The 24,627-nt window shown below is 50.8% G+C and overlaps 1 protein-coding gene across 3 annotated transcripts; it reads right to left on the bottom strand.

Annotated features, from left to right (window-relative positions):
- Positions 1-2,755: 2,755 nt before the first annotated feature.
- On the bottom strand, positions 2,756-24,627 carry GALT (galactose-1-phosphate uridylyltransferase). 3 transcript variants are annotated; one of them, XM_063421869.1, is made up of 12 exons: positions 24,515-24,627; positions 24,083-24,252; positions 23,933-24,008; positions 23,753-23,801; positions 23,397-23,526; positions 23,065-23,121; positions 22,643-22,765; positions 21,668-21,800; positions 21,165-21,248; positions 20,931-21,085; positions 20,746-20,839; positions 2,756-3,873 (listed from the first exon to the last, which is right to left on the bottom strand). In XM_063421869.1, the coding sequence occupies exons 1-11, from the start codon at positions 24,567-24,569 to the stop codon at positions 20,777-20,779; spliced, it is 1,095 nt and encodes a 364-aa protein (XP_063277939.1). In that variant the 5' UTR covers positions 24,570-24,627; the 3' UTR covers positions 2,756-3,873; positions 20,746-20,776. The 3 variants fall into 3 exon arrangements, with proteins under 3 accessions (XP_063277939.1, XP_063277940.1, XP_063277938.1); XM_063421870.1 differs by lacking the exon at positions 2,756-3,873 and adding an exon at positions 18,470-18,786; XM_063421868.1 differs by lacking the exon at positions 2,756-3,873 and adding an exon at positions 19,461-20,226.

Below are 24,627 nucleotides of genomic sequence, written 5' to 3'. Positions count from 1 at the left end.
CCATTTCTCTGGGCAGTCCTGTTCCAATGTTTGACAACCCGTTCCCTGAATAAATTAAAAACAACACTGTTGACAATTTCCAGAAGAACAGCTCCAGGCTCCTTTCTTACCATGGCTTCGAGAGGTCTCTGAAACCAAATTAGTATTTCTCTACCATTTCCCTGTGTGATGCTGACACAATATTTTTGTTTCTAGATTTTGCACAAAGCACTTGGTCCCTGAGCCCACCAAAGAAGCCATGAAACTTTGCTCTGTCCTCTGAGCTGAAAGTGCCCACAACCCACACATAAGGTGCCCATCACATACATGTATGGATGGCAAAATACCCCTCGTCAGTGTGTCCTTAAGCAAAGGGAATGACATTGCCATGAGAACACTCATTAAAAAGAATCAAAACTAGATAAAGAGCCAAAGAGATGAATCCTGTAAAGGAAACATAGGGACTGGTTAAAAATAGCCTTTCGGAGGCTCAGCATGGGCACATTCCTCCTCACAAAAAAAGACCTTTGAAAGGCCAATGGGGTAAAACTGCATAACAAGAAAGGAAAGGAGGCAGATTTCACATATTGAAGGCTTGTTCAGCTACGGAATTTTAAAAGAGCACAGCCTCTGGCAGGTTAAATGTAAATGTACAATAAGACAGCCAGAAAAGACTATGAAGATCAATTTGCCATTACCAAAAAAATTGAACAGTCCCTCTTCCAAGGGTCCCTCAGAATCCCTGTTTCAGGAGCAGCAGAATGCAGGACCACAAGCTCACAGAATCACAGAATTCTGGAATGTTGGAAGCTACTGCAGAGGGCCACCTGGTCCCACCACCGTGACCATCCTAGAGCATGTGGCACATGATTGCATCCAGACAGTTCATGAACACCAACAGTGAGAGAGACTCCATAGCCTTTCTGGGAAATCTGTTCCAGTGTGTGCTCACCTGCACAGTAAAGAAATCCTTCCTCATATTCAATGGAACTTCCTGTGCATCATTTTCTGCCTGTGCCCTATGGCACGAAACCATAGAGCGGAGCCTGGTCCATCCTCTCAATACCCTTCAGATACTTGCATACATTGATGAGGACCCCTCTCAGTCATCTCTTCTTCAGGCTGAACAGGCCCAGCTCCCTCAGCCTTTCCTTAACGAGAGAAGCTCCAGTCCCTTATCATCTTTATAGCCTCTGCTGGATCCACTCCAGGAGCAGCATGTCTCTCCTGCACTAAGAAGCCCAGATGGGGACACAGCACTCCAGACAGCCACACTAGGGATGAGTAGAGGGGCAGATTGACCTCCATAACCTGCTGCAATTATCTTCCTAATGCACCCCAGGACACCACTGGCCTTCCTGGACACAAGGGCACCACTGGCTCATGCACAGCTTGTTGTTCAGCAGGTGGCTCAGGTCCTTCTCCTTCTGCTTTCCAGCTGGCCAGCCCCCATTCTGTGCTGGTGCAGGGGGTTATTCCTCTCCAGATGCAGGAGATGATCAGTTGGGGATGAGCCCACAGCAGAACAAAGCAGAGGACTATTACTATTCAAACACACTGCAAGCAGGTTTGGAAGGGCTCCCATCCCACAACCTTTTCTATGGCCGATCTCAAAAGAGGCCTGAAGACAAGCAGCAGAATAACCCCTAAAGGAGCTGAGGTGGTGGCAGAAGAGCAGGGAGATTTTCTCTCAGTTAAAGATGGACAAACAGTCCGGGATACATGGCCAGTATCTCAGCAGAGGAGCACAACCCTTCAGGCAGGGAGCACATGCACCTGCACTGCTCAGTCTGTGCATCAGTGAACTTCGGAAGGGTGTGGACACTGAGGTGACATCTTCTGCCACCACCACATCTTTAGGGTAACCTGATTTCTAAAAGCTGCCAAAAGACCTGCCAAAACTGCTTATCAATGAGATGACAAATGAGATATGAGGTTGATTTACACAACGGAGATAAACTGTTTGGGACACTGCCAAGCTCATGAGCTAGGTGCTGCTGCTTCAGAGAGTCGTACCAGTTCTCAGGAAGTAATAGCAAAGTACCAACATCACCATGTAACAGTGTAAATCTGTACACATGGACAGTGTATATGCTCCTGCTCTCCCAGATCCCCAGATGGAGACAATCCAGGGTCTGAGAAGGCTTATATACTAGGAGGAATTAGACAAGTGGGACACTTGATATCGTGTAGAGCCAGGGAAAATAATAGTCCTTAAAGGCATGGAGAAGGTGCAGAGGGAATACATATATTCTTCACTGTCTCTTGGTAAGAGACTCAAGGAGTGGTCAGCAACCGGTCTTTCCATGCTCCACCAATCCTAGAGCTTGTGGTATGCTGAAATATTATTTGGGAGAGGGAGCAGGCTTTACTGGGCATGTGCTACTGGAGGAGCCAGGCAGTGTGTTTGTCTTTCCTCCCAGGTGGATTTGCGGTCCAGCTGGGCCCTGATGTGTTCAAAATGGGCCACCCTTTAACAGTGCCCCTCCTTCTTTGCAAAAATAGCTGTACCCTGGAGGCCAGTGCAGGAGGAGTTTGGAGCAGGACCAGTGACTCCAGCAGTCATCTCCCTGCCTTCAAAGGGATGCCTGATTTTCCCAGAGCTAGTGGTCCTCCTGCTTGCCCCGGGGCAGACAGAACGATAACATGATGAAAACCCAGAATCCGTGCCCTTCTCTTTACGGATTTTATTCCACACATACCAAGGGCATTCAAGAGGCTGCACAAACTGCACAAACTCCCTGGCTCCATCCCAGTCAAACTGGGCGTCCCCCCCATCCCATCCCAGCATTGTCCTCTACATCACCCAACATGCTGTAGCTGAGACCTGCTGCAGGCACCTGGCACGTGCCCCATTTTTCCGTCCCTGTGAAGTAGACAAGGCTTTGGATTTTGGAAGTAATGAGCTCATGGCGACAAGCTGAAGCAAGATTTCTGGCTGGTGTAGCTAGCCCAAACACTCAATTAAAATGAATCCACTCTCAGTTGCAGTGCTGGGCAGCTCAAAGCAGTATGGTTGGTCATGCCTGCGAAGGAACTTGTGCCAGTTTTGCCTGGACAGTAATGTCTGGATCAAAGGAGCTTGTGAAAGAAATTAAATGCAGTGTAGATAGGTCCTCTGTGCCTGCCTGTTATAAATATACACCAAAAATGTTAGCTTTTAGGCTTATATTCCACCTTCTAAATGAGCGATTATTTCAGCACAGCCAAGCAGCCAGACTAGATTCTTGCTTTTGTATTTTCATGATTAAAGACAATCTGACATCTTAGATGCTTCTGATGCAGTCCAGAGCTCTTTTCTGTACCTAACCAGCCACAGTCCCCATACCTCAGCCCTAGAGTGGAGCAGAGAGAGTCTCCAGCTATTGATTAGGGAGTCCATAACCTTTTCTGAAATGTGGCCACAGTCCTCAGAGAGCAGCTGGGGCTTTGTCAGGACATCTGTTGTGTTGGAGGCGTGGAGACCATTCTTTGCAGTGTGGGCAGGAATAGTGCTCCTGCACTTTTCAGGCCAGCACATCAAATTAGAGTTCCTCTCTTTCAGATTAGGTGTTAAAATTGGTAGAAACGCAGCAGACACCCCTGAGATGCTGCTTCTCAGAGAAGCAGAGTGATCATGAAGTTTTCTCTGTTGGGCCCAGGATGAGGCGTTTCTGGGGTGGATCCCACCCTCTTTTCAGGGCAGGGAGCCCTGAGGAGACAGGACTCAGAAACTGTTCCCTCCACCAGGCATCTGTCCACGTGCTGCAGCTCCTGGCCTTGCTGTGCTCCACTGCCAATCTGATGATGAGGATGATGATGGTGAGGTTCAGCACTGTGCATTGCTGAGCTCCTTCTTGAGTATCAGCTCAAATACCCTGTGAGCAGATGCCACCATGATCTGTAGAGAATCACCTGTTTTGGGGAAAGCAATGACAAAATTCAGCCGTGAGGATCTAACCGTGCACATCACTTGAGCTCCAGCTTTCTCATCTTTTTCACCAGGAGCTAAATCCAACTGTGACACAGACCTGAGATGGAGCTGGCAGAATCAGACCCTGACAGCAGGCCACGTCTATGCAGGGTGTGCACAACACACCCTGGCCTTGTACACCTTGTCTGAACACAAGCCCCTGGCCTTGTACTTCAAGGTCATTGGCATGGCCAATGTTACTCACTACATCTTTTGGAGCAGAAACGCAAGAAGAGTCAAGACAGGTGACAACAGCCCAACTGCTGCAGAGAAACACCTTACAAACCAGTCCCTGCACACAAGGTGCTGCAGGAGGTTGGTCTGCATCTGCCAACATCTAACAGAAAGGTAAAGGTTGAGCAGGGCTTCAGGATCCCATTGGGAAATGGTTTTCCCCAGGAAATTCTTGAGATAAGCTGCAGGTGTCCACCCTGGGTGTCTCTGAGTGGCAACCATGGATGGTACTAGAAAAGCACTACTGAAAGAGAAGGTGAGCCAAAGGGACAGGGGGAGGCTGCAGAAAAACTAAACTGCCCTCTTTTGAGGTAGACAAAGCAGCAGTCAGAAAGGAGAAATATTCCCAGAGCCGCTCCAAAGCAGGCAAGCTGTAAATGCATATTACTAATGTCATCAAAAGCAAGGCGCCACAAAGAGGGGAAAGCCCCTTTCCCAAAATTTCCAGGGGTCAGACACTGCAAAGAAGTACCTCTCCCCACTGGAGGGACTGCTGCTTCACTCCAGATACAGAGTGCTAGAAGCAAGAGCAGGATCCAGTCCTGCAGCCCATTTAATATCAAAAAGAAACATCTGTTCCTTTGATTAAAAAAAAAAAAAAAAAAAAAAAAAGCCAACCAAAAAAACCCCAAACCAACAAAAAAAGAAACAAACCTCAGATAACAGCCTGAGTGGCTTCTTGAAGATTTGGATTTCTTTCCCCTTTTCACAAATGGTAATTTCAGGCTGATGAAAAGAGAGTAACGTGACACATTGACTACACAAGCTGTCTGCACAGAGGGAAAACAGCTGATGCCCAGAAATGTGGGATGCTGCTCCAAGCCTTCCCCACCTACTGATACCATACCGTTGCCCTGGGCCTCAGTTTCCCCCTGCAAAAAAAGTATTTTTGTTTCTGAAGAAACAGGATCAGGCAAGGAGGTGGTTTGGGAGCTCCTTTTTAATGTCCCTTCAGCTCTCAGAGGACATTTCACTAGGCAGAGCTTCCTTCTTGGCACTGACTTAGCTTCAGGAAAAGCCTCTAGCCTCACCCCTTGGCAGGGAGACTTCTCCTTTATCCTGCCCTTCAAGTCAGGCAGATGATTTTAGCAGAGACTCTGATCCTTGGGAGCCAGAGTGCAGCCCATAAATTCACTTTGACCACCCTTTGTGCAGGGATTGGCAAGAGCCCTCCATCCCCATGTCCCTGTCCTACTCCCAAGAGACACCCACCCTCTGCTACCAAAACTGAACATCAGAAACCCTGCAGCTTGTTTTCATGTCCTTGGGCTGGTTTGTTTTTCCATGGGATATTTTTATTCTTGCCCTGATCCCAGTCATACTGGGGATTTAAAGTTTCAGCCAAAGCAATAAGAAGTAAAGAGCAAAGAAAGTGAATTGAGATCCAAAGCATTTCAATAAATTAAAAGGAAAAAAAATTAAAGGATAAAGAAAAAAAAAGACATAGCCCAGCATAGAGGAAGCAAAGCAATCAGAGCAAAAGCTGTCAGCTTTGCCAGTTCCCCTTTGTTCGCAGATCAAATTCACTGCCTCTCTCGTCCAAAACTAACAACTCCTAAGTCTCCCTCATGCTCCCTGGGGAGATGTTTTCTGTATTGGAAACAAATCTATTTTGACACTCCTGATGCTGTTTTACCCAAATTGCCCTCTGTCAAGCTGCTTCTCTCGTTTCCCATTTGTACTGCACCACGCTTCTGGTTCAAGCTCAGTGCCAGGCAGTGCTGGCATCAATCTGGGCTTGCACTGACCCGGACAGAGGTTACTCCTAGGTTCCCTACCACCAGCTCCCTCTCGTACCCACCTCTCTGCCCTTGGGGAAAAACTGGCCCAAGTCAAAGCTTATTTGGCAACCGAGTCCTGGATTGTGCACAGGGAAAGGTCTTGGTGCTGAAGTCTGGCCAGCAATGTCTGTTCAAATGTCCTTTCCCTGCAGCACCCCAAGACTCAGGAAAACCTGAATATTCCCTGATGGGGTTTGGTCACCAGACAAGGGAAAGAAATTATAAAGCTTTGGAAGCAAAAGGATTTAAGAAGTCCTGAAAATTCATGTTGGCAGCAAACACCCTCAGGGCAACTTCACAATTAAGTATCTGACTAATTCTTACAGGAGCCTTCCAGGCAGGAAGATGGTCCTGCCTTGTGTACCTGAAAGAGATGATCTCCACCCTGGAGGGAAAGTCTTAAAGCATCCCTGCAGTGACCTCCCTATGTCGTGACAAGAGGTTTGCAGGTCATCAATAGGAACAGTCATGTAGGACTGTCCTCTGTATGCAGTTAAGGAATTTAAGAGACATTCCTCATGTACTTGAGGTGTCAGTGGTACTGAATTATGCATGCTCTGGGGGCTCAGGTACGATCATGCCTGGCTAGGCTGTAAGAACTGAGCAAGATAAAGTTTGGCAGATTTTCCTGGCCCAGCTGAGGAGACAACAGCAAGAACCCTTGTGAGTGGAGGCTCCCATCACCACCAGACACTGACCAGCCAACCTGTCCAGCTGACTGATTTCCCCACACAACGTTTATCCTGTGCTAACCCTTGTAAATTATTTTGTTGGTTGTTTTTCACCTGTAACACTCTGAGTTGCTGTGCAATTTTTGATACACCAACAAAGCTTTTCTCCTGTCTTTTGCAGACACTGAACTCATCTCCCGAAGACTTTCGGAAGAATTAAGATTCTTCTGACTTGTTGCAGGCCCAGCTTTGCTAACCCACTGCCCAGCCTGGCCTTCACTGTGTCCCAAAGCTATGGGGTTTTGACCTGGCCCCACCCAGGCACAGTTTGCATCTGATCTGGTTTCACCAATGTCCCGCAAGGGATCATTCCCACCACCTCCTACAGTGTTTCGTAGAGTCTGCTCAGCGTCAGTAAGGCTGAGGCAGAGACTGTAATGAGGAGAAAATTAAATCATGAAACACTAATAATTATCAGCATCCCAATTAGCTGACAGTGGTGGCACACAGCCACCAAGAGGGGGGGGAGGAGGGCCAGCATCCCTGCAGCTACTGTGCCTCAATGGCCATAGAGCTCATCTTCACCCTGCACAGACCCACCCCTCTCTGAGGCAGCCATGGGGGCACACATGAGGGCAACTTTCTCTCTTTCTCCTGGTTTGAGACAGCATTTCACAGCTGCAATTGCTGGGCTGGAGTTGTGGAGATCCGTGCCGCCTTGTCTGCTTGAGAGCTGTACTCTCCTCGTGAGCTGCTAACAGCTGAGGGATAAGGAGGAAGCAGAAACGCCAGTTTAATATCATTTTCCTTGTTATTATCTCTCAGCTTTTCCCCAGCAATTTGCTCAAACTTGTGTAAAACTCCTTGCCAAACAAGCCCCTGCCCAAATAGACCTTCATGTCTGCAGGACTCCATTTATAACCGAGATCCCATTTAGCAGATAAGCCAAGGGAATTCAAGCAGGATTTAAGCTAAGCAGTTATCTGTGACCAGCGGCCACAGTGTGTATAGCGTCAGATTTACTGGGGATGTGAAAGGTGGAGGGACAGGAGAGCAAACAGCCTCTGGAGCAGCCAGCCAGAATCCCGAGGGATGCAATCACTGCTGGCACAGACACGGCTCACAGAGACTTAGTGAGCAGCCAAGGAACAGCAAGCAAACCCCTCACCCTGGGATCTGGAGAGCCTCCTGCACACCCCAGGATCCTGCAGCTATCAGCACCACTTCTCCTCTCCTCCCCCAGCTTCACACCACCTTCCCAGGCATGTATTGCTGGCAAGGGTTTCACTTGTCTTCTCAGATAGATATTACAGCCTAAGATGATGCACTTAACAGGGTTGTGAAATCTGCCGTAAAGTTTACTGCCCTACATCAATATAATGCCCTGCAAAGTTAATACGGAGGTACCTATTTTATAACAAGGACAAATAAAAACATTTCCCATTAGCCCATGGCTTTAGGAGCTGTATTTCTGATGGCCAGATGCTGCAATGAAATGGGTGGAGAATATTAATATGAGTATTATGGAGCTATGCACATGTACGTACATACATACATATATATATATATATATATATATATATACCTATATAAAAATGAGAAACTATTGAATTTGCTCAGATGTTCTGTTGTGTTTGGAGGGCTTCATTTCTACACTGCAGGAGAGATTGGCTGCAGATCCAAAGACATTTCTCTGCTATTACACCATGTCAATTTTTCATCATCTCAGAGGCCCTTGTCATAGAAAAAAACAGATAAGTTTAAATTGATCAAGATCAGAGTTAAACACCTGGACATAAATGTGGCAGAGAGTAAAAAGCAAAGAGGAACCAGTTACTTCCCACAGAAAGCAGTGGCATTGGGGTCAGTCATTCAGGATGGAGAATCTGAGAACCCCTCTTGCCTCTCTAGGGAAGTAGGTGGCTCCTAGAATTAAAAATCTCCTCAGTACCTGTCGGTATTTCCATGCTGAAGGGCAGTGAGATGGAGCACTGTGCCCCTCGGCTGTTCTGTACTGATGCCCATGGGGTGCAGCTGGGAGACTGAGCATCCCTGGGATGAAACGGGGCTGCAAACCCACCAGTGCCAAGCTGGACCCAGCCCTTGCAGTCCCGGCCCTTCACTGACACCCAGATAGGCTTTAGCCCAGCACAACCAATCTGCATGCCCTCAGCTCCCCTCTGCCCCTCCTCTGGACACCCTGGCCAAAGATTTTGGCAGGCACATTCCTGATTTCTCCACTTCCAGCCCCAGCATGTTCCTCTGGTTCACCTTAGCTGCAGCTCTTGGGAGAAGTAGTGAGTTTTTCCAGGATCTATCCCAGTGCTTTCCCCAGAGGACAATAGCTGTCCCAAGAGCCACCTGGAAAGGACTGGCTGACAACCATGGCACTGCTTTTCACACCCAGAGAGTGGACAAGAGAATCCCAGCTTCCCAGTCCACCCATGTTTCTCTCTGCCCAGGTATGCCCACAGCATCAACCCTGTCTCAGGTCAATAATTTCCCTCCCTCCAGACACCATCCATTCAAAACTGGAATTGTTATGGATATTGGTTTGGTCCTATTGTAAAGTGCTGAAAGATGTGAAGTAAAAGATATTAAATGCAGTCAAACACTGGAAAGACTGTGCCAACTAGACTTGCAGGAGTGATAAGAGGTTTTGCTTGTTTTCCATCCACTTGAAAGTCTGCACATGGCATGGTCTGGAGAGCACAAAAAGGGAACAAGAACGAAACGCTGCCTGTGTCCAGCCTGGCAAATACGAAAAGAAAGTCTCCTTATGTAGTGAGCCCCCACTGGAAGACCAAGAGATAGATGACATAAATCTGAAGCTGAATAAAACATTAAAATCCTCCGATAAGGAAAGGCTGTGAGAAACTACTTATACATCACCACCACCTGCTGGGTACCACAGGAAGGATCCTCAGACACTGCCACCTTGCCAGGCAAGGTCACCCCAAAAAGCACAAGGGACCCCACAAAAGCAGCTGTCTACCTCTCTTGCAGGTATCTCAATGCAACTAGAGCAGTCTCACACTGGCAGTCTGCAAGCACCAGGGTTTTAAAAGCATGTGTGAAGCCAATCTCTTTTGTTAATGCATGAATCCCAGGCAAAATAACAGGCAGCTGGTGGAAGATGGGATTAATAAAGAGTTAAAGAAAGGTAAAATAATTAGGGTCCTGCTCATGGGGCATATGGAGAATGGGGCTTGTCAGAGCAGCTTGCTCTAATTTTTCATGGAGATTATGAATTTTAGTGGAGAGAGATAATAGCGCTGCTGTAACGTACTTAGGCTCTTGTAAGCCATTTGATCTGCCCCTGCCTGACACTCTGATTAATAAACCAGAGCGACAGTGAATCGACATGCCACACGAGATGTGCAGGAAAGCAACAAATGAGGACAGCTAAATGCGATTAAAGAAGGGGAACAACCTCCAAGAGAGTGTTTCCTGGGGCATCCCCAACTCCCATCCTCCTCATGTGCACATGGGATGCAGGAGAGAAGATGTAACCCTCCTGGGAGGGGACAGGGTGTGGGCTGCACTGACCATGTGGGCCCCTGTTTGGGGACAGCAGCTGTGCAGAGTATCCAGCTGCTCCTCCATGGGATGTCCAGCTCAGTCCTTGGGCTGTTGGAGCTGAAAAGCTTTTTGCAACCCTGGATGTAAGGCGGGATCATTCCAGTGCAGAGGCACACTGTGCTGTTTTTCCAGCCCCAGCAAATGTGCATTGCCAGGATCTGGGTCTGAGGAACGTGCTAGTGAGAGACTCTCCCAGGAAGAGAACTGTGGATCACGTCCAGCAGATCTCCTTCCCTGTGGTGCCTTCATAAATCCAAATCCTCCTGCCTCAAAGGCCCTCAAGCATAACTAGAAGTGGTTGCTAATTAAAGGTTTGCATTAAGGCCTCACCAGTGGGTTGCCTTCCTTCCTTGGGAAGTTACACAGAGCATGATAATGGCATGAGAGAAGCTAAAGGATTGATAGGAAGGAACTGGGGTATGCTATGCTGGAGATCTGGGCTGTCCCATCTAACCTCCTCTTCCTTGCTGCCTTGCAGCACTGGACTCCCCTCACCAGCAGCCCCCGAGAGCCTCCACACCAGAGCTGCCCCCACCACCTTGGTCAGTATACCCCAGGTTCTGGCACCAAATTGGCCACACCACTCCAAGCATCCTCCACTGGAGGATGACCATTGGAGAAATCCCAACACCAAGCCCTGTCCCTCTGCAGCTCACACGGCCCCTCTGCTCCTGCCCCTTCTATTGGGAAGGGCACTTCGGGCAGAAATGCTTTTTCATCCAGAAAATGCCAGTTCATCAAAACACTTCCTAAGAAAAGGTCATTTCAAACAAATTTCTCTTTCCAAAAACCTTCTGAGGGGAAAAAAAAAAAAAAAAAAAAGACATGCAACATTTTAGCTATCCCGTTCCAACAGCTTTAAATGAAAAATAAATCTTTTCTCCCTCACTCCACCCAGGTGCCAAATGATTTCATTTGGAAATCCAAGATCATTATCTCTATTCAAAAAAAAATTAAATAGAAAAGAGTGAAATCAAAAGAAAACCTCTGGAAAAAGTTAAAATAAAACACTCCACTGTGTTCAATGCAGCAAGTGGGAGTTGGGCTGCATTCTGCCAGGTTCCCTGGTGTGGTTTTCATCCCAGATCAGGGCAGGACAGGATTCCCATATCTTAATAAGAATCCCAGGACAGTGGAGTTGGTTCCCATGACCCACACTAGCACAGGCTTTGCAGGACACAGTGACACAGCCAGACATCTTACAACCCTTGAGCTTGCCAGGAGCAGAGACCCCACAGCTCGTGACAAGTCAGAGCCGCAGAGCTTCAGAGGCAAAAAGTGGCAATGGGGCTTAGGGACCCCAAGGGGCTGGGCATCTGTGGGAAGCAGAGGGCTGGTGTTTCCCTTACAGTCTCCCCACACGTGCTTGCAGTCCCCTGACAGCATCCCCAGCCCTCAGCTGTTACAGTTTAGGCTGCATGGGGAGTGGAAATGCCAGCAATCAGGCATCCAGAAGGGAATCCAAGCCCGGTTCAATATTGAAAGAAGAAGGGCTTTGAAAGGAGTACACTCATTTCCCTGTTTCGTCCTTTGCCAAAAAAACCAGGGGGATGGAGGAAGGGGCGAAGGGGTGGGGGGAACAGTGGAAAAAATGTCTTGGCTTGGCCCTCTCTGCCTTTTATCTCATGGGCAGCCTGCCGAGACAGGGTCTTCCCCCTGCTGAGCCCTCTGGCAGATCAAATGAAAGGAGAGAAGAGTTATAACCCCCGTGACTGCATCCCCCTCCCTTCAAGGAAAAGGAGAGGAGGAAAAAGCAAATGGCCCCATGATGCCAACAGTTCACACCTCAGCTGGATGAGAAACATCATGAAAAGTCAGCTCCTCAGCATCCATGGGGGTCCAGGAGATATTCTCCCCAACCAGCAAAGGGAAGTTCATAGAGCCAGATGTGGTTGGAGGGTAGGCTGTGTTCCCATGGAGTGGACAGCACTGCTCCATGGCCTTAAACCAAGGGGGAAGGTCACCAGTGGTCCTGGCAAGCATCTCCCACAAGGTCCCCGCTGTGCCTGTTCCTCCATCATGCCCAATCTTTCAGAGCCAGCAAATAGCTTAATTAAATGCCTTTAGTCCAAGGACTCCCTCTGTGTGTTTGTGTATTTGTGGATTAGCAGTTAATACAGTAAGAGGCTTTATTGTAACTAAATTGATTTCTTCATCTTTTTTTTTTTTCCTTCCTTCTGGATGCTTTTGTCCCCTTTTCCCAGTCCCCAGACTGTTCTCCCTCATCACAGGGTTTCCCATGCTGATCCTCACCTTCACTGCCAGATGGCACTGATAAGGGTGTGGTGGTGAAGAAATCACAGCAAGAACCTATCCATCAAGATCTGAGGGACTAATGACAAGGAAGGCATTCTTTTTTCAGGGTGGACATGTAAGTAAGGGAGCACTGGCTGTGTTATTGTGTAAGGCAGAAGAGACCCCTGCTGTTAATGGGGTGTTTGCCGTGACAGCATGGTGGGCACAGGCAGCGTAGGGAAAAAATCTCCAGCCAGCCCCAATCCAAAACCACTATACTTCCCAAGGTAAAGAGGCCACAGATCCCCAGAGGGAAACCTCAGCTCCAGCCCCATCTCCAGACCCCAGAGGATTGCTTGGCAGGATCTGTGCAAGGCCACCATCTTCTCCTTCCCGGCTCAGTTCAACTTCCCTACATTGTAATTAAATCCTTAACTGCCTCTAGCATGTTAGCCCCATGTATGACTGCAACATACCTGTATGGAAATAGGCTCAAGAAATTCCAGACTTTGATTGTCCATCACCCAGTATGTCCAGACTACTCTCTAAGCTCACAATGTTCACAGCTTCTTGCTGTGGGTAATTAGAAAATCAGTAAATGTAGTCATTACTCGGTCTGGGACCTGGATACCCTTCTGAGGTTCCCAGGATGGGCACAGACCTGGGCTCCACTTTCCTTCCTTTTTTTTCTTTGCCTCTTCCTCTTCCTTCCATCTTTACAGCCTGTCTGCTCCTTCCTGCTCTCCCTCTTTCTCACTTTCCTTCTTGCCCTCCTGTTCTCCCCTTTCCCTCCCTCCTTCTTGCCCCATGTTCCCTGTCCTTCCACAGGCCAGCAGAGCTGCCCTCTTCCCTTCCCTTCCCCTCCCTGGGCAGCAGGAGCCAAAGCCATAATTAAACTTGGCTGGAAGGAATGTGAATCAAAAGTCTGTTAAAAAAAGAAAAGAAACGAGGGTACCTGTGGGATTACGTGAGCCAGAAAAATGCAAAGCCGGCTTCCAGCCGCCCATAAAATAGATGCCGTCTCCTTTCCCATTGGCAGGGTTTGGCTGAACACAAAAGAGGATTTTTATGGGAGTTATTTATAGCCTGAATGAATAGTGGTGTGTCTGTCAGAGTGTTTCTGCCTCTCAGCATGAGCCCAGGGTGCCAGCCTCGCCAGGTGATACCACACTGACTTTGGGATGGCACCTGCAAACAGGAGACCCAGGCAAACCTTCCTGCAGGGACACAGGTGACAGCAAAAGAGGATAAATCAGGACAAGAAAGGATGGGAAGGAGCAGCTGAGGGCAGATGCTGCCCTTGCCCCCAGAGTCACCTTGGCCAATGTCACATGCACCTACCTGGTGACAAGCAATGGGCTGTTCCAGCCCACAGGCTACTACTCCAGTTGGATATCCCTGGGATATCCATTGCTCCCCCCTCTCTAACCTCTTCACTCCTAGCCTAGCTGCTTTTCCTCTTCTCTGGTTTGATGGAGATATATGAGAAGCCTTCCCCCCTGTTTGCACCAGGAACTGGCTCAAAGATTCATCTCTTTGTGAACAAGATCAGTTTGAAATCATCTCCAAACTCCCTGAAAAGCTCAAAAGTTGGCAGTTCAAGAAGTACATTCATTAAATAAAGAGGGGGAGAAAAAGAATAGGCAGAGAGGAGGGGGAAGAAAAAAAGATTACCTTGCTGAATTAATCAGGCTTCACTGTAATGTTCAGCCTCAGATTTTATTTCCTGTAATAAGCCCATTAATACGGGTGTCTATAGCAGGGGGCTTTTAGCAGCAGGCACCATTAGTGTAACGAGGAAGGGCTAATAGAGTTTTATTGGAATTTTTACTCCGACATCACAGCCTTTTAAAACAGCTGTCTCAATAGGCATTATTATTCTGATTAACATTTAGACAGCACAAATCATAGTGATGCCCTTGGTGTCCCACAGGTTTTATCATAATCATTCCAAGTTCCTGATGTGTCGGCTAGTCCTTTCCAGGGCAGAGGGAATTTTAGACCCCAGCAGAGGCTGGGGGTCATTCCTTTTCTCCTGTGCCAATGGATCTGCTACTTCTGAGGTGACCTGATGGGCTGTGATGGAGCAGGGTCCTGCTGTTACTGAAGCACATTGGAAGCAGCTGGAACCAGAGAGAGGCTTTTTGAGCATCTCTGATCCCAAGGGGAATATGACAGAAGGATGGGAAGGGTTAAAAAGCAAGCTGGCATCCCAGAGACCCATCCTGGCTTCACTCTCATTCTGTTTCTTGCCTGTGTGAGAATTAAAAATTTGATTTTAAAAATTAAATTAAAACTAGATTTTTTTTATTGTCTGAATTAAATGTTAAGCCTGCAGTTTGGGTGTGCTAACCCAGGGGTTTGTTGCACAGCACTGTTTTGGGGCAGCAGCCAGTCCTAGGGCTGGGAAACCTTTTTCTTGGTATCTTCAAGACCTGTGCCAGAAGGAACGGAGCCATCCAAGCCAGAGGAACTGCAAGGCTGTCACACTGGGAATGTCCCAAGGATCCTACAAAAGCCCAGAGGCATCTGCAGGGTTGTCTCGGGGGCTCCCACTGCCTGGTCAGCTGAGGAGGTCTGGCCTCTGTGCGATTGATCCTGTTTGAACCATGGGGAAACATGAGGCACAAGAGAGGGGCAGTGCCTTTCCCACAGGGACAGCATAGGCATCCAGGAGTCCTGGCTCCCCACCCAAGCACAAAGCTATGAAGGAGTGGAGGAGCTGCTCTGATACAGAGACAAATGCAGGCAAAATAAGCAAGGAATTAAACACTAAAAGCAAACAGGCTACAAATGGACTTTCAGCTTTTATTTGTCAAGTTTTGTTTCATGAGGGCAATTTATGAGGATATTTTGTGGTGGTCGAGCCTGTCACTGTGCGTGGGGAGCAGCAGCTGGTTCATCCCTGCTCCAGCCATATCCTGTGGGGCTCAAACCACCTTAGGTACATTGAAGCAGGTGGTTTGGCTTGGAGCTGGGCAAGGGAGCCCTATGGGCACCAAGGAGGCTGGAGATCTACTAATTACTCGCTTATTAGCATCTAATTAGTATCTCTCCACTTCCTCCTCTCTTCCAAGGGCTCTGCTTCTGGCAGGAGTCACCTCATGCCCAGGCACACCCCAGGGGATGATTTTCCACCTCGGATCCATCCTGGCATTGCAATGTCTCACTGCTCCTGGGGCTTAGTAGCAGACTTCTCAGCATCACTCATGATAATTAGCAAATACGTAGAGATTTCTTCTCTGGAACATCAGGATGAAGGGGGATCCCTCCCCACGGGGCAGGCACAGATGTCTGTGAGCTTTCACAGCTGGCTCCAGCAGCAGGGATGTGCCAGGCACAGCCAGGGTGCCCAATCTCAGCCATGCCAGATCCTGGGTGCTGCGAGGGCTCCAGCCTTCTCCCAGTATCTGCACTGCTGGTGGATAACTCCCTTTTGCAGTCAAAGATTACCTTCCCTTTGGCTGCCCCTATCCCAGAATAGTCCCCTGCTCTCCCACCCACACCTCTCCCCTCCGTCCCCAGATAGTTTGGTTTGAATCCAGCTGGAATCTGCGTGCTCCTGTTGTTTCTCTTGCTCTGAGCAGAGGCTGCTGACTCTAAGATGGGGTCCCAGAATGGGAAAGGCTAAAACCACATGCAATGACAACTCCCCACTGCCAAGAGCTGAAGCCCCAAGGTACGTCCCCAACACCAGGCACGCAGGAAATTTGGGGGGCCAGTGCTTACTGACCACATGGATGTTGTAATGTGATAGTATTTAATTACCAGTATTATCAGATGATTAACGAATAAATTCCACCCTTGGGGCTGCGATTCTGAAATCCATGCAGAGCTTGCTAGGCAGCACCCAGACATCCCATTGTGTCCACTTGGGACCAGCAGCCATCCCACAACTCATAGTCCCCAAGGGCTCTGAAAATGCCTTGCAGGAAGGACAAACTGGGTGCTCTTCACTGCCCCAGCTGCTCTTACATGGCCAGCTAAGACAAGATATAAAAGGGATCTGGGTTTTGATTTGCATTCTCCTGGCACACAAAATCTCTCCACTGCATGGAGCCCTCCTGCTTCAGGACACCAGAGTGTTTAGCAGCTGCTTAAAACTATTAATTGTTTTCATGGTAAGTGCCTGATGATATCTTTTAAATAGAAATGGGAGGGATATAGTCTTCCCTCCCTCCCTGTTTCCTACCCTCCCCTCCTTTCTCTCTCCTTTTCTCCATTTCTTCCTTTCATCCTTCCTCTCTTCCTCCCTAAAAATTCACTAATTTCTTCCTTATTTCATTGCCAAAATCCCTACTCAGTCACAGGCAGCAGCAGACAAGGAGAAACTCAACAATAAGGGCAAATCCAATAGTAAAACTGGAATGAAATGACAGCCATTAACCCAGTATCAGGAAGGACACTAAAACTGCAGCATGGCAGGAGCCAGCAGGCCTTGACTCGTAACTTTTCTTTCTGATTAAAACACACTGGTCACAGATTACCTTCCTTTGCTCAATATTTTATTGTCTCACCTGCAATGGAAGGCAGAGGGAAGAGGAAGAGGGGAGGGCAGGACTGGGGATTCAGGATCTGCAGCTTGTCTGCAGCTCTGCAGCCTTTGGCAGGTGCCAAGGACATGGACACCCAACCAAAGGTGATGAACCTGCCTCCAGCAGTTGCCTTCTACCATGAAGTGCTCATGCCAAATGGTCTCTGTCCACCAGGGCTGCCTCCCAGACTGGCATCCCAGGGCTCACCCATGGCCACAGAAGGAGACAGTGTCAGAGCTGGGGGTGCTCTAGGTCTCCCAAACATGCAGGGCAGCCACAATGACACAGCCACTGCTACAACCTGGGCAAGGACCAGCTCATTTCAGTAGCGACAAAGCTCCAGGAGCTTTGGGGAAGCCACATCCCTTGGCAGATTGACCCATTTCTTTCAGTGGCATCAAAAAATGGGACAGAAATGAAAATAAATTCCTGCTCACACCCTCTCAAGCATCTCTGCATCTCTGAAACCCTCACTGGGTGAATCCCTTGCTCCTTGCAGAGCACAGCTTTTGCCAGCCCGGCACAGCAGCATTCTGGCCCTTTCCTAATTCCTCACAGACCCATTAATGCACCACAGAGGGTGCAAACACCTCTATGGGACCCCAGTGGGTTTTAATTTGTTAATTCCATGCTTGAGTTCCTCTCACTCTCCCCACTACCTGCCCTATTTATTCTTCCAGAGCAGCTCAGGGCAGGGATTGCAGAGGACATTTCTCTCATGCTGGGAGATAGAGACTCAGGACAAGGATGACCCAGTCACAGGTCATCCTCGAGATACTTCCCCCAGGATTTCCAACAGCTCCCTTGGAGAAATGAAACGGCATCAAGGAACATCCTTATGAGGAACCCCAAGAGGCCTTTGTTTCCCTTTGATGCTCCCAGGTCAAGAACAACAGCTGGGTACCCTGCAGGCCCTCCACTCCCTCATGCCTCACCAGCTAGACGTTTTTAATCTCCCTGCAATAAATCACTTTTTAATTACCACTGGACTGCAATTACCAAAATATAAAAGACTTTGGGCTTTACAGCACACTAGTGATGGTTCCTATGAATTGCAATGTCTTTCCATCCTCAGCAGCTCCATTTGCACGACCCTGATGCCTCCCCATGCCATGAGAAAGGCTCATTGTTCCCTTCCAGCCTTTCACACCCCTGTGCACAAGCTAAAAGTATAAGGGCAAGAGGAAGTTGGATCTTTTGTGAGGAAGTGGGGAGCTCAGCATAACCAGGGTCAAGCTCTCACACCTGGGTGTACCCCTCCTCTTCCTCCTCTAACTGCTGCTTTCATCTGAAACTGCTGTTTCAGATTTCAGGGGGAGATTTTTTTAAATTAAAAAAACCCAAACTAATTCTCAGGCAATCTCTGAGATATTTTTAGCAGCAGATACACTTGAGCAGCTGGTACCTGCAGCAGAGGGCACCCTGGCACAGGCACCAGCCCTCCTCGGCACGCGCTGCCTCCCCAGCCTGCATCCTAAATCACAACTCAACAAACAGGCTGTTCATTAGGCGCTGTTTAATTAAGCAATATGGATCCTGCCTCGATATTTACAATCCCACTCGCCCTGATTTATTGGAGAGAGTCCCGTTTTTAAAGACGGTGACTGTAAAGTTTAATACCGCTTGACTCAACGGCGAGTTTCATTTACGGCCGCGGGCCGAGGCGCGGCCGCCCAGGCTGGGAGCCGCCGGGCCACTAAATCAGAGCTAACTGCGCGTGCAGGAGATGACGAGCTTCGTTACAGCCGCTTCAGAGGCTAATTACCCCGAGCTGCATTGCCACACTGAAGTCAATTTGTCGGCGTTTTCCCAGGACCCTGGAGAACAAGCCGGGAAGTCGGGAAGTTGGAGCAGAGGAGGCACTTGTTGCAATGGAAAGGGCTCGCAATCCCGATGGTGGCGGACACCAAACAGACTCTGCTTGTCCCGGGAGGGGAGAAATCAGTTTTGCAAGAGGCCGTACTCCCAGCAGGGCAGCCCCGATGCCCTGGTGAGGGATGCTGTGTACAATGACCCCTCCAAACTCAAGGGTCAGCCACCAGCTCCTCTCCATAGCGCCAGAGCACCTCGGGAGTGCCGAGATCAGGCAAAGGCAGTTTGTGGGCTCTGGGATGAGCAATCAGGCAGAAAGATAGGACCAGCTCGTAGGAGGGCACCCAGCATCACACAGGCCAGGAGACCCTTCCATCTGTCCCAGCCCCATGGATACAGATGGGGGAGCGGCGCACAGAAGGCGCACAGGGAACACAGCCCTCCCTGTGAACTGCTGTCTTGGAGGTAGGAGGAGAGCATTTCTCTCCTTGCAAGGTATTTTAGCCCCCAGGAGCACACTCAGACTTGACAAGGAGTGGGGTCTCATTAGAGTTCTGAGAATGGCTCATTAGTGACAAATAAAAACTATTTGAGAAGACATGAGAGTACATAGTGCTTGGCATCCCCCCTCATCACTGTCCATCACCTACCCCTGCAGAGTCCCACGGCGTTCCTGGAGGGAAAGGGAGGAGAGCACAGAGAGAGGTGAATAGAATATCCCCCAGCTCAGCCCAGTGTCCAAGCTGCAACTATCCCACCCCATGGGTGGGCACAGCGAAGGGGGGAGCAGCCCCCGGAAGAGAGTTGGATTCCCTGGCAGCCCTGAGAGGAGTGATGAACCAGCCCTTGGCTGCCTCCCAAGCAGCCCCTGTACCTGCAGCAGGCAGCATGAGGGCTGCTGCCCAGCAGTACCAGCCAGAGAGGATGAAGAGGAACAGCTCCAGGGGTGAGCATCTCAGCCAGCAGCCTCTGTGCAGTGCATCCGCCAGGGCTCAGCCCTCTCCAGAAGCTGGCTAAGCCCTGGGCTACATCCATTCCTCCTCCGTTTCCCACTCCTCCACAGGCCCGCAGCACTCAGAGACAGACTCAGAGCTCCCCCCAGGGAGGAAGAGGAGGCAGCGCAGAGGCACGGACAGGAGCAACAGGTCCTGGGCTGCTGGCACATTCCATGAGCCCCGTGTTACCCCCCAGCAGCAGTTGGGGGTCTTCACCAGAGACTCCAAACCTCCCACCTAGGGCTGAGAGCCACGACAGCACAGGTAGAGGCACTTTGCTTCCAGGTTTTATTGTCCAGGGGGGTTGTGCCCCTTCACAGGGCAGAAGAAATCCCAGTCCCACCAGTGAGACTGGACTGGTAAGAAGGGTAAGCCCTTTAGTGGTGCTAGGAGCATGCCATGGGGGCAGAAGACAGAGCCTGGGATGGTGAAAGAGACAAGGAACACCACCTACACAAGGATGCCACAGGATTAGGCCCCGAGTCCCCAAACGGGCAAAACCAGTCCCAAAAAACAGCCAAGTCCTGACAAGATTCAGCAGAATCTGGGAGCTCAGAGGGCTCACAACTGACACGAATTCCCAGACCTCAGTTGTCACCATTCCCAGATGACTCATAGCCTTACTCTGCACACTAAATGATACTATCTTAAACCTCTACTGTTAACACAGCACTGTCAAGCCCACCACCAAACCATGTCCCTAAGTGCCACATGTACACATTTTTTTGAATACTTCCAGGCACAGTGATTCCACCACTTCCATGGGCAACCTGTTGCCATGTCTGACCACCCTTTCCATGAAAAAATATTCCCCAACATCCAATCTAAACCTCCCCTAGCACAACTTCAGGCTATTCCCTCTTGTCCTATCATTAGTTATCTGGGAGAAAAGACCAACCCCCACTTGGCTATGACCTGACCTCCTTTCAGGTAGTGGTGGAAAGCAGTAAGATCCCCCCTCAGACTCACATCCTAGGACTGGATGCTCTGCTGGTCGCCATCACACCTCCTCGGCCTTCTTCTTGTAGTGCACCTCAGGGAGGCTTCTCAGGCGCTCAGCTGCCTGCAGGGCACAGCACAAGGGACAGCCGGGGGCTGGTCCCAGGGACAGCCCTGGCACACAACCCCCTGACTCCCCCCTGAGCAGCACTCACCTGCTCTGGAGTGAGGTCCCTCTGTGCCTGCGCCAGCATCTCATATCCCACCATGAACTTGCGGACGGTGGCGGAACGCAGCAGCGGGGGGTAGTAGTGGGCATGGAGCTGCCAGTGCCTGCAGTCCTCCTCCAGGTAGGCACCTGTGGGGGCTCCTGCAGGCAGAGGCACCGCATGAGATGCACGAAGGGCACGGGGAAGCGGATGAGAGGATTGTGGAGCCATGACACTCACCATGCCAGCCCATGGAGTAGGGGAAGGAGACTTCAAAGAGGTTGTCGTACTTGATGAGCAGCCTCTGCATGATGGAGGCCAGGCCTGCAGAAAAGTGATTCATTCACACCCCGAGCTGGCCAGCAGCTTGCCAGGTGTGCAGCAGATCACTGCTCTCTGGGTGGACATCAGTGACAGGCAGGAGGGATACACATGGTAATTTCCGCCCCTCCCCACTCACACAGGGAGCCCGAGCAATGCAGCAGGAGACGCCCCTCGGCAAAGCAGGGAGCACCATATGCTTCATCACCCCAAAAGGACACGAGTCTCACCAGCAGGCCTGGCTGTGCCTGAACACCTAGTTCTTACCCTAACAAAACAGAGCTGCCATTCCCCTCCTCAGTTAAGCTCAGCAGCCCCCACCCCAAGGACATAAGCCCTTCAAAAACAGCATGGCTATCTCCTAACAAAGGTCAAGCCTAAAGGACATGGGATGGGGCACAACAAAGCTCAGGGCCACTCACTGTCCTTCTCACTGTCACTGAGGTCCTGGAGGCGACAGACATGGCGGCGGGGCAGCAGCAGGGTCTGGTAGGGCCACACAGCCCAGTATGGCACCACGACCAGCCAGTCTGCATTCTCCACCACCAGCCGTTCCTGCAGGGCACAGAATCACAGAATCAGTTAGGCTGGAAAAGACTTTTGAGATCATCAAGTCCAACCTATGACTCAACACCAGCTTATCAACTAAACCATGGCCCTAAGTGCCACATCCAGTCTTTCTGACTCCTCCATGTCCCTGGGCAGCGCATTCCAATGCCAAATCACTCTTTCAGTGAAGAATTTTTTCCTAATGTCTAGCCTAAACTTGCCCTGGCACAGCTTAAGACTGTGTTGTCTTGCCCTGTTACTGGTTGCCTGGCAGAAGAGACTGACCCCCCTGCTGACTAAAACCTCCTTTCAGGGAGTTGCAGAGAGTAATCAGGTGTCCCCTAAGCCTCCTTTTCTCCAGGTTAAACAGCTCCCTCGGCTGTTATTCACAGGGCTTGTGTTCCAGATCTTCCACCAGCCTTGATGCCCTTGTCCAGATGAATTCGAGCATCTTCCTAAATTGGGGGGCCCAGAACTGGACACAGTATTTAAGGTGGAGCTTCACCAGTGCCAAGTACAGAGGAAGAATGACTTCCCTGTTCTGGCTGGCCACACTATTCCTGATCCAGGCCAGGTGCCACTGGCCTTCTTGGCCACCAGGGCCTACCGCTGGCTCATGTTCAGTCAGCTGTCAAACAGCTCCCCCACAACCCTTTCTGCCTGGCTGCTGTCCAGAGACTGTTTCCAGCCTGTAGCACTGCAGGGGGGTGTTACCCATGGTGCTTGATGGGGACATACATAGTCCTAGCTGTGGCACTCCCAGGGCCCAGCTCCTGGGGGCTGGGGAGCCCACCCCTGCACACAACCAGCCCCCAGGGAGGGGATATGGACAACATCCACGCCTTCACCTTTCGGCGAGCCTCCTGTTGAGCATACTCCAGCAGCATGGGCACGCCGTGTTGGCTCAGGTGCTGGCGCTGGGTCCGGTCCTCCAGGCGTGCCTCGTTTGGGAGGAAGCTGCTGGCCCACACCTAGGAGGGACATTGGGGCACAGGACTGAGGTGCTCGAACCCCTCACTCGCAGGGGTACCCCTCGTCACACTACCCATCTGGAGGTCCCTGCTGCCACCAGGTGGAGAGTCTGGCATGTGGCAGCCACAAGGGACAGTCCCCAGAGATGAAGTGACACGACAGACACAGCGGTATCCTCACTGAAAAAAGCTTCAGGACCAGGGCAGGGGGATTGCCATTCGTATCTGCCCTCAGGGTTTGCAGTAGGATCACCACAGGGATTTGTAGTTTAGCCAGGTCACAGGTGGGACAGCCTCACCTGGCAGTGGGGGTGCGGGTTGGAGCAGCCCATCATCGCTCCCTTGTTCTCAAAGATCTACAAGAAGAGGAAGAGGTGCAGCCAGCAGGTCCCAGGCACAGGGCCCCACTGCAGGCTGTCGTGGTGTCCCCAGCACAGCAGGGAAGCAACCTGCAGGAAAACAGAGCCTCACATCCACACGGAAAAGGCTCAGCAGGGCACAAAGGCTCAAAGGGCACAAATCAGGAGACCCACACATGACTAGGATGCTCCCAACCCCAAATACTGCCAGAGTACCCAGCACTGGCCTCCCACCTTCACCCACAAAAGAGCAGCCCCCACCAGCCCCACACCTGCACCCAGGGGTAGGAAGCACCCAGCTCAGTTGCCAGCTCTGCCCACGTATTGATGACAGCCCGGATCTCTGGCAGGGACATGAGGGGCAGCGTCAGGTCCGACCAGGGGTGGAAACACATCACCTTGCTGTAGAGGAAACATGCATAGCTGTGACTGTGGGAACTCTGGAGACCCTCAAACTTTGCTGGATGCAGTGGGACAAGGGACAGGGCCAAACCCCCCAGAACGACCCCAAAACTGAGCAGGTGCATACAGAATATGCACTGCATGAAGAGAACACACTCCAGCACCATTCCTGACATGTTCCTGACAAATTGTGTCCCAAATCTGCTGGAACCATGTAAGTACTTACCACACACCCTGGGCTGGGGCAGCTCGAAACAAGGGGTGATCACTGTCATCTGGGGAAGGACAGAGAGTTGACAGGGAGAAGGTGCTGAGGCAGAACCCAAGCCTCTCCAGGCCACCCCACAGCAGCCCTAGGACACAAGCTGAGGGGTCCCCATCATCCTGCTCCGCTCCCCAAAGTTACCAGGCTCTGGAGCATCAGGCTGCAGTGCAGGGAAGTCATTTGGGAAGACAAAAGTACCCTCGTACTTGGGGTTCACCTGCCGGGGTGAGAGATGGTATGAAGGCAGGAGGAGGTGGCAGGTGAAGCCCAGGTCCGTGTCCCTGGTGGTACCTCGCCGTTGGCCCGGGTGGCCCCAGGGCAGAGGGGGTTCTTGGGGTCCCAGCGGGGCACATCCTCGGGGGGCGGCTTCTCAAGCTGACCCTGCCAAGGGCGCTTCACCCGGTGGGCCGATACCAGCACCCAGTCGTCCCGCAGCGGGTTGTACCGAATATGCTGGTGCTCTGCGGGGAGGGAGAGCAACGGGGCGTCAGGAACAGACCGCCCCACAGAGGGGGTACACGCACCCCGTCTTGCTCAAGGGGCAAGCAAGACGATCTGCACGCTTTATGCCCCCCATCAGCTTCACCCCTTCCTCCCTGTCCCGGCCCGGAAGCCCCTCTGCTCTGGGCAGGGAAGGTCCCCAAAGGTCCCGCTTCCCGGGGTCGTGCTGGGCTCCGCCGCGGCTCTGAAGGGAAGGACGGAGGAAGGCAACCTCATCCGTACCGCTGGCGCGGAAGCGGCCAGCCCCCTCCGCCGACCCCTCCTGCGATGGCTCCATGCCTCCCCACTCCCGGAAACCCGGCGGGATCGGCCCCTTCCCGCCTCCCGCCCCGCCC

The sequence above is a fragment of the Prinia subflava genome, chromosome Z, assembly GCF_021018805.1.
Source record: "Prinia subflava isolate CZ2003 ecotype Zambia chromosome Z, Cam_Psub_1.2, whole genome shotgun sequence".
In the NCBI taxonomy this organism is placed as follows: Eukaryota; Metazoa; Chordata; class Aves; order Passeriformes; family Cisticolidae; genus Prinia; species Prinia subflava.
The sequence above is the reverse complement of the archived record's forward strand: the minus strand, read 5'-3'. Positions and strand labels throughout refer to the sequence as shown.